The sequence below is a fragment of the Seriola dumerili genome, unplaced genomic scaffold (assembly GCF_002260705.1).
Source record: "Seriola dumerili isolate Sdu_G_001 unplaced genomic scaffold, Sdu_1.0 BDQW01000138.1, whole genome shotgun sequence".
Classification (NCBI taxonomy): Eukaryota; Metazoa; Chordata; class Actinopteri; order Carangiformes; family Carangidae; genus Seriola; species Seriola dumerili.
This window is the reverse complement of record NW_019174393.1, coordinates 4,047,402-4,057,204: the sequence shown is the minus strand read 5'-3', so window position 1 is coordinate 4,057,204 and position 9,803 is coordinate 4,047,402. Positions and strand designations below refer to the sequence as shown.

General features: G+C 41.8%; 1 protein-coding gene across 2 annotated transcripts in view; it reads left to right on the top strand.

Moving 5' to 3' along the window:
* Window positions 1–9,597, top strand: part of lin7a (lin-7 homolog A, crumbs cell polarity complex component) — a 43,454-nt gene extending 33,857 nt beyond the window's left edge. Inside the window, exons 4-6 of one of the 2 annotated variants that reach the window (XM_022749756.1) lie at window positions 2,823–3,032; window positions 3,447–3,662; window positions 7,698–9,597. In XM_022749756.1, the coding sequence (XP_022605477.1) occupies window positions 2,823–3,032; window positions 3,447–3,662 (426 nt within the window). In that variant the 3' untranslated portion in view covers window positions 7,698–9,597. Of the gene's footprint in view, window positions 1–2,822; window positions 3,033–3,446; window positions 3,663–7,517; window positions 7,560–7,697 lie in introns of those variants that run through there. The other variant, XM_022749755.1, reaches the window with a different exon arrangement.
* The last annotated feature ends 206 nt before the right edge of the window (window positions 9,598–9,803 follow it).

Sequence of the window (9,803 nt, the reverse complement as noted above, 5' to 3'; positions counted from 1 at the left end):
GAGATATAATGTGTTCATTAGTGAGTTTTAGAGGTGCTGGTAAATGCATATTTCAACTTTGGAGAGAGCCAGGCTAGCTGTTTCATCCTGCTACTAGTAGCCATTTAAGCTAGGCTAGTCACCTACTTAATGCACAGAAACGATGAAAAGATTAAGTCTTTTCATCTAAAATAAGAGAAAAACATTCCACAAGGTTGTTGTTGTTTTTATCTTTGTGTTTGTGTGACCACAGGTGTATATCTTAACAGTTGTTTTCCCCCTGTTTTCTCTATAGTAAGCGGAGCAAATCGCCTGCTGGCTGTAGCTCTATGCTTAATGCACAGACATGACAGTGGTATCTAACTCAAAAAAAAAAAGAAGTATACAATATTTCCCCAAGATGTTGAACTATTCCTTTGAACAGGATGCACAAAATATGTGTTTTTTTGTAAAGAAACACTGGCTTTCGTATTGTTGATTTTCCAATTGCACATTTGTTGCTACATTTGGAATATCTCCTGTTATTTGTCAAGTGGCTAGCATTGTCTGATCTGAGGAAAAATATAAAATCTTTATTAATGACTACAGTATAATAAGTTCACTCTATAAAGAAAACTGTGAAAGTTAAGATGGAAAAAAAAAAGAAGTGTAAATTTTTTTCAGAGCCTGAAGCAACCATGAAGACATGATTTAAGCAGCTTTAAACTCCCCCCTACTTTTTTTCTGTCTTTGCCCCAAACTTTGAGAATTTACTGCTCTTAAATCTGTATTAAAATTGCACATCCACTGGGCAATTAAGCACACAGCTAATGGCCTGAGCTGGAGTAGCTGTAGGGGCTCTCTCAATTGGGAGGGCTGGATCTCCCCCTAAAAGTTTTTACTCTCTCTCTCTCGAGAGATAGTCTCTAAGCCAAGCTACAGTGCCAATTGCAATCGATCAATATCACACATATAGTCTGAAAAGAAAAGAGATGAATACTGTAGCAGTGGTATTGAAAGTGAAGTCTATAAGCTGCAGAGGTAATAATGATGAAATATGTGAGATATATGATGATGCTCCCGTTCAACTGCCTCTCCAGTGCTTTAGTTTAGTGAGTCGGTAAATCTCCTGACAGTCAAGATTTGTGTTTCACCTGAACAACTCGATTCTCTTTGATTGCTTCATTAATTAAATCAACTCTGCCTCTAATCCCTGGCCTGAGGCCCTTATTACTGATCTTAATAGAGACAGGGGACTATCAGGGCTGCACGAGAAAAAAAAAAAAGAAAAAGAAAAATGGAAGCAATGATCGAGTGACTTTGGATATGTTAAGTCATGCTTATACAGTGTAGTGTGTCTACCAAGGAAGTATCCCTCTAACAAGCTTTTCATTTTAAAATGCCTCCTGTGTTTGAGGGGCGCCGGCCATCTGCCAGATTGTTTTTTCGTTCCCAAAAAAACCAAGATAAAGTTGTGAAGGTCAATGTGCTGTGAGGCCTGGGAGGCGACGGTATGCATGCTGAGGAGCTGCCTTTTAGCTTCTCAGTGAGACGGGGAGGGAGGAAGGGAGGAGCCGAGAAAGAAAAGGAGAAGGACAGAGAGGCGAGGGAAAAGGAGGAAGAGGGGGAAGTTGACAGAGTACAAGAACAAGATTAAAGGGGGCAGCGGGAGAAGACATAGAAATGGGCAAAACAGTTTGAGCAGAAATGATTGTGGTTATGAAGATGCATATGAATATGGAAGAGAGAGAAGGACGAGAGAGACGGGGTAGCTGCCTGGAGGGAGCATCAAAGACCTCAAAGTGCCAAGCTACTCGAATGCTGCCGGGGAATTTGGATACACATCTGCAAAAGCTTCTGACAGAACCCCCCTTTTCTTTTTTTATGCTCCCTTTTCCCCAATCTAACTCACATATCATAAATGACGCCGACATGACAGCGAAGCACCTGTGGCAGTGCATCTGTGGGATCAGTGAGCACGGGGCGTGCGTCTCTTTCTCTGTTCGCCTGCCATTAGCTTTCCCGGGCTGTGGCTAACAAGCTCCTGGGTGCTTTGTGCTGAATGTACAAGGAGCAAGGAGCTTGGCTAGCGGTTCAAAGAAACCCCACAGCCAGCCAGAAACTTCAACCAGCTGGTAGAGACGCAGAGGGGTTGAAAGTTGTCTGGCTACTCCCCCAGCATAAACTTGGATGTGTTAATCCATGCACTTAGAAAGCCAGAGAACTTCTCGTTTGGAGTCTAAATCCCCTGCCCTGCCTAAATCCTAACGCTTTGTTACGGCCATCCTTGCTGAAATGAGAAGGTGCCGCAGAGGTTCAGAGTTTCTATCCACCTTTAAAACCACTGTGTAATCGTATTGAAATGAGCTTCCTCCTTTGCACTTAGAGTGTAATAATAACTGCAGACTACAGCTGTGTAGTCAGGGGCTGCATCCTTTGGAGGACGTGGTCCACCAAGATGTGGCCTTTTCGTAGCCGTCATTGACCAAGAAGGCCAAACCGAACGGAGACGGTCTGGCCTACGGAAGATTTTCACCGTGCGTCACCAGCTGTGCCCGCCCTTATCGCTGCTGCCTATAGTAACCTTGATCCTCTAACCCTGGATCCTCCCGTTGGATCCTTCAAAATGGGACAGCCTAGTCACGCCGCTGTGACGCAGTCGGTGTACAAATGCAACCTCGACAGGATGGCGCCCCAGAATTGGGACACAGCTTACAAGATTACAAGTCATGGCAAAAGCAGTGTAGTTCATACTCAGCTCAGCATTCAACCTACTGTGTCTCAAAAACAATGCGTCTATAAATGTATTTTTTTGTATCGTAGTTACTGCCGAGATGATTGATTCCTCTTCTGTCTCCCCTCAGGCCACAGTGGCGGCCTTCGCAGCCAGCGAGGGTCACTCTCACCCGCGGGTGGTGGAGCTACCCAAGACGGAGGAAGGCCTGGGCTTCAACGTGATGGGCGGCAAAGAACAGAACTCGCCCATCTACATCTCCCGCATCATTCCCGGAGGCGTGGCTGAGAGGCACGGCGGCCTAAAGCGAGGGGACCAGCTCCTGTCCGTCAACGGCGTGGTAGGTCCAACCAGACTTCACATTTAGATGAATGTTTAGAGAAAGGCTCGATATATGGATTGGAGGCAGAGCGTAGATAAACTTCTCTGTTTCCCCTAAAAAAAAAAAAAAAAGAGAAAAGTTCTATGTCCTCAAGTGAAATATTTTTAGAAGCTTCTTTGACGCGTGAGTCAACAATCAGGAGAGCTACTGAGATCAAAGTGCTGCATGTCTTGTGTAGAGAGCAGAAACTCTTCTTCATCCACTGGAGAGATGAGAGAGAGAGACTGTGCATTTTCACATGATATCACTATTGAAAATGGAGCAAATATCCTTTTTTCTTTTTTTTCTCAGAGCGGATACTATTTTAAACATATATTCAAATCAGCTTCCTTTAAAAATTCCACTCTCTTTTAACCCCCCCCCCCCCTGCAGAGCGTGGAGGGAGAGCATCACGAGAAGGCGGTGGAGCTGCTGAAGGCGGCCAAGGACAGTGTGAAGCTGGTGGTTCGCTACACCCCCAAAGTGTTGGAGGAGATGGAGGCTCGCTTCGAGAAGCTCCGCACGGCCCGGCGGCGCCAGCAGCAGCAGCTCCTCATGCAGCAGCAGCAACAGCAGAACCTGTCCTCTCAGCAGAACCACATGTCGTAGGTGAGGCGCTTCATTGCTTTAAGGGTGAGGGGGAGGGGTGGGGGAGGGGGGGGGATGAGGCTGGCGACCAGGAGCACGAGGTAAAACACGGTGGAAGGTGTTTACTTGGAGTTGCACAAACAGAAAAGTTTTGTGTTTATTCAAGTTGATGAAGCATATATGCATGTATGCTTTGCAGCTTCACCCTGCTCTATATTCATACAGTTTTATGTGTTTACACCGCTGTCTGTCACTCAACCATATTTTCTATCTCCATTTTCCACGGAGAGTCCAGAGTTCAAACCAGAAAACCTTCAAACCAGCTACATATCTGCTCCTTTAAAGGAATATGTGGCATTTTGGGAAATAGGAGAGGAAAACAGCTGAACAAACACAAACTGAAATGTAAAAACAACCTGTTACAGCGCGTGACTTCCCGCAAACCAGAGCCAGAGCCAGGCTAGCTGTTTCCCACCCGTTTCCAGTCTTTATGCTAAGCTAAACTAGCCATCTTCAGGCTGTGACATAAGTCTGTGAAGTGTATTCTCCTAAATGTTGAGCAATTTTTTTTAACCTCCATATTCAACCCTGTCTCCTGGACATTAGACTTATAAACAACTAATTTGCAACAACATTAGTGAAATAAAGATATGGTGTTAATTCATGTATTTGGTACATTGCAAAGATGTTGCTTCTGAACATAAAAGTAAAATATTCACACAGCATATTTGTTTTCCACCAGAATATCTGATCATGCAGCCGTTTTGTAGTGACTACAGCATTATCAGTCTGTTTGGTGTTGATGGTTATGTGTAGGCACTCACAGCACTTGGTTTAAATGCAACAGACCACAACCTAATCAGGAGTTAATTACTATATGAATGTACTTTCTAGCAAACTGGGTTGCCATATTACACACAGCCCAATTAAAGATGAATTACTCATGGTCAATTAGAAGAAAGGTTCATTTTCATTTAACAGCAGACTTTTCTACTACTCTAAAATCACTGTGAAGCCCAGAATGCTCTCATGGCTTAATGCTTTATTTTAGCCCACAGTGCCAGTCTGTGTAGCCGTCTAAGGTCAAATGGAGATGAGCACAGATTATCTTTTTCTTCTTCTTCTTCTTTTTTTTTTTTTTTAATGCGACAGAGTTTTGGATTAGAAGTTGTCTGCTATTTTTGGGCTTGGCTGTAATGGAATAGAATAAGAGCGAATAGTAGGTGCAGATATCCACATACAGATTCACCTTTTTATCATTTCCCTCATGAGTATGTACACAGCCTCCGGCTGAGACCTGCAGTCAGAAAATCCGGCTGGCTGAATTATTAGTGTCTTCAGAAACCTGACTTACAATTTATGGAATTTATTTACTTTATTTATTCCTTTTTTTATTATGAATTATATCAAATTTATTTTATTTTAGGTCAATTTTTGCCTCTATTAATTATGAAGCATTGTGTAAATTTGTTCTGAAGTGTGTTATTATAAATAATATGAATGAAGGAAGGCAAGGAACATAGATGGAGATTCGCATTTACATCCCGGTACGAAGCCTGAAACCTCAGAGGTATATTTTGCAAACTCAGCGTCGGGTATCATCTGTGCAAACATTACCACCTCTGCTGTGTTCTGCCAGTGATTCTGTTGTAAGGGCTGTAAATTATTGAAGCTTAAACCGATTACATCTGTGGTTCATGCTCTGCAGGTACGTGGATAAGCAGATGCAGCCCGCGGTGTCGTTACGTGGAAGCTGCAGCTGAACGGAGGGTCCACGTGCCTCCGCTCGAGACAATATTTTTACATTTCAAAGTCCAAATTTAGAACAAAGCCCAGCGCTGCCTGTCAAACTAAAACAAACTCGCACTTTTACCGACTGAAAATAGCAAAAACTTGAAAGCGAGGAGAAAACTTTTTTAGACACTAATCACACCATGAAGTTAAATCATATCATGCTTCGCCTAATTCTGCCCAGACTTTTCAAACTGTTTAAGCGTCTCCCTGACGTACTGGAGGCGGGCATGTGTCCAAGATCTCTGTGGCACTGCCCGTTTGATGCTAAATCCCCCAAGCATATCTCTTGTCTTGCACTTGGCACGGCGCAGCTTTGGAAGGTATTTGGGAGCTTGTAACAGTGTGTTGCGGTGGAGCTCCAGACAGGGAACTGAGCAGGGATCATGTTTTATCAATGCCGGTCGCAGAGATTTGGTTTGGCGGGCCAGTAGGCCGCCGACCAAGTGACACACACAAGCAGACATGAGTGCAACATAAGCCACTGGTTTGACTGGTATTCATCTCTCTCTCACTGTCTCTGCCAGTTGTCTTGACTTGCCACTCTTTCCTCCTCCACACACACGTTTCCACATTTTAATAGTTGCCAAAAGATAGAAGATGATGATCTAAACAACAGCTTCATTCATTAAATATACATGTTTAATATATATATACACACAAGTCTGTTAACTGTTCTGATGTTGTTGTATTTCAGGCAAGATAACCTGCCTGAAAATATAAAAGCTGCAGGAAACCCTCCATATTTATGTGCAACATTTAGTGGCTCTAACCACATCAGCCAGACCGAACACACATTTTCAAAATGAGTTTAGAGCCGACATAAGGTTTTGGTTTTCCATTAAAAAGTCTGCCTCTGTAGTCACCCCACTTATCTTAGAGCCTGAGTAGTGGATATATAACTGCATTGTGTTGCATGATGGTTAACACGGTTTGTCTTTCTGCTATTTATTGCAAGACACCGGCAACGGCATCAGCACAACCTCACAATTCACATGGTCTCGCTTGCATAAAAGCCGTCCATGCCCGCGTACAGTAACACCATGACCAGAATCACTCAATGCTCCACGCTGCTAAAACATGGTGTCAACAACACTGCACTTGCATTGCAAGCTAATCAGCTGCTCTTCCATACACATGCCTCCACAAACTTTCCCTCTTACCAGCAGATTAATGGATGAAAATGAGTAAAAACTTCAGCTGCAAAGCGTACCAGCATCCACACATTCCCTCATGCAGCAACTTTAAACCAACTTTAAATCACATACACAGAAGAAAACACCAGAAGTAAACAGAGTGAAGAGCAAGCATACCTTCTCACAGACAAGGCCAGAGCGAAAACAGGAAGTAAAGCTAGCCAAGTGCAGGTCATGCTGTTGGTAAAATAAAACTCCCTCTTGACACATACATCATTCCTGTACATAGGACAGTGTAGGAGTTGTACCTAAACATATATTTACTTCCATAAAAAATATATCAGAAAGTTTTTAAAGCAGAAAACACAACACTGTAAGTGTTAATGTGTAGCCTTCAAAATAAAGGTCTGCCAAATCTACATAGGATTTGACAGGAATATAGCCTATATATAATGCCCTATTTAAAAATTTAGGGCTACACATTTGCAGCCAGGTGACTGGTGCAGAAAGGTTCGCTTTAAGATGGGATCTCCGTCACGTTTATGAACCGATCTCGAAGCTTGATGTTCAGATGTGTATGAGCTATATTTTACATCAAGGACTGGCCTTCCTTGCATTTGCTGTGACATTTGCTTGGCATGACGGCATCAAACGGCGCATGAAAAGCGGGAGTCTCCTTCCAAAAGCACGACAGTTGGCAACCCTGATATGCTCACAGATGGATCTGTTGTATTCCAGGGAAATTAAAGGCTGAGGATGATTGATTCACAAGGATCCCAAGCTCTGATCATTTAGTAAGATCATCAGGACTCAGCTTGATTCCGCTTTCTCTAACACGCCGTTTCTAAGACTGAACCGCCAGCCAGCTTTAAGGCATCGCTCTCAGCTTGTCTCTCTCTCTCTCTCTCTCTCTCTCTCTCTGTCTGTCTCTCTTCCTTATGATCGGCAGGTTGTTCCAAAAGAAGAGGAAGTGAAGGCGAGCGGGGGAGAGGGAAGAAAAAAAAAAGAGGTGGATCTCAAAGACCATCTGTTTGTGTGTGAGGAAGAACCCAAAGGAAACGCACCGTCGCGGAGGAAAAAACCTACAAGTAAAAGACTCTTTTACTTACTCTCTCTCTCTCCCTTCCAGTGTACCAACAGTTACTGAGCAAAAACAAAGAGAGCCGTGTGTCCCGACATTGGTGCTTTGAGGGAGGCGAGCGCTGACGGTCGTCCATTTTAACTTTGTATTCCCTTTTATAAGTTGTTCCCCTCCGATTGTGACTCTTACTGAAACTCTTGTGTTCGTTGTTTTGTTTACAGTCACCCATTTTTGATTGCTTACTGACATCCATTGGCACCTTCGCCATTTTGCCATAGATATCATTTGTACAGTGGTGTTTCTATTGATTCTTCAACTGGTGCTTGTGTCTCTGTATGAATGACCATTGATTTCTTTCTTTCTTCTTTTTTTTCTGGGTCAAATTCGTCCTGTTTTGGATAAACGTGAACTCTTTTTTACCTTCTATATTGTAGCAAGAAAAAAGGTTTTTTATCTTGTAGATTTAGCAATAACAGACATTCTTCAGTTTTTCATTTTCATTTGACTAAATTCACAGTAGATGCAGAGTTTACGGGACGGGTGCAACATGTAAATCACTGTAAAGCAATCTGGTTTTTCCATGCACTGTAAGGCAGCTTCTAAAGAGTCCAGATCTATCCTTCTATGCCATTTAAATAGATTACTGACGTACAAGGTGGCATGTACAATTAATGTGCAATAATTAGCCGACTTCATACGCTTCTCCCAGCTGAGATTTATCCAGAAGATATATAGTAACAAAGAGGTTCAGATCAATCCTCAGAAATATTATCCGTGTCCTACAAGCAGAATGAATTAAATCTAAATACGCTAGATTTATGTTTATATTTCAGACTTTTCTATTTTATAGTTTATGAGATGAGAGATTTAACATAAAGTTTTATTGTTCCTTTAAAATATTATTACGTATTCCTTCTAAAACATGCAGATTATTATTTAAGATATATTAGTTGTATAACTAGCACATAGTTTATGTGAATCTGTTTTCTCTTTAGACAATCATTGTGAGCTACGATGAGACTGAGTACAATGTTTTAGCTTCTTTTTGTTTTCCTTCTGTACCTGTAAGGGAAATCTGTTTTCTCTGAGCCTGGGTTAAAGTGGTGATCTGCCAGGCCTGTGTTCACTCCATCTTTGGTGCTAAGTGCTCCTTGTTGTTTTTTTTCTTTTCTTATCGCTATTGCCAGAAATCGCTTTGTGTTTCTTTATACCGTCTCGTGTTTTCTTTTGATTCGTCCTCATTTTCCGTAGGAGGCACTCTTCTCTTTGTTCCACCATTCAGACTCTCACCCTCAGGCCATTCTTCTTCTCTTTATCCGAAGCAAACCAAAAAACAAAACAAAAAAAAAAAAAAAAAACGCATAATTGTTTCTTGTATGCCAGAGGATTTTATTTTATTTTATTTTATTTTTTCCCTCCGAGGAGCGACCAGAACAGCAAATGAAAAGTTGTTAAGCTGCATTTTCATAAAAAATGTTGTGGATTATTTATTTTGCATCACAGATTTATTGTTGATGTAAAGATTCATTTTTACTTTTTTATCTGTTCTGATCTACATTATACATCCGATCACACAAGCCCAGCAGAGCAGACGTCTTCTACATGCATATTACGTGCCACGCTGCCAGATATCGTCATTTCCTAAATAACCTGTCAGCACTTTAAGGTCACTTAATGCTGAAGCTTTTATATTAGGTGACTTTAAGGCTCAGGTTTTACAGGATATTCAGAAGTTTTTGTCCCTCACTCAATCGTCAAGCAGAACATCGACATACGACAGATCCCTTTTTGTATCTTTAAATCACAGGTACTCTTTCTTAATTGACTTGCATTTTTGAAGCTGATGGTCCTGTACTTACCGTAAAGATTTAAAAAAAAGAAAAGGAAAAAAAAAAAGACAACAAATGTTGATATGCAATTGTTATACATACTATATTTGTATAAATAAATCTATGTGCTTGTGTACAGTGAACGCTCTGTCGACCTTTCATTCATATCTCAGTACTGCACCACCAATGACATTAGTGGTTTGACACCCAGAGGGGCATTGATTTAAAATATCAGCAGATAAAAAAATGTAGATTGGTTAAAGTTTGAAAGCCTGAATCTCAGTCCAAGTTCGAGTCGAGCCCTTCCCCTAAAGAGATGAAATAT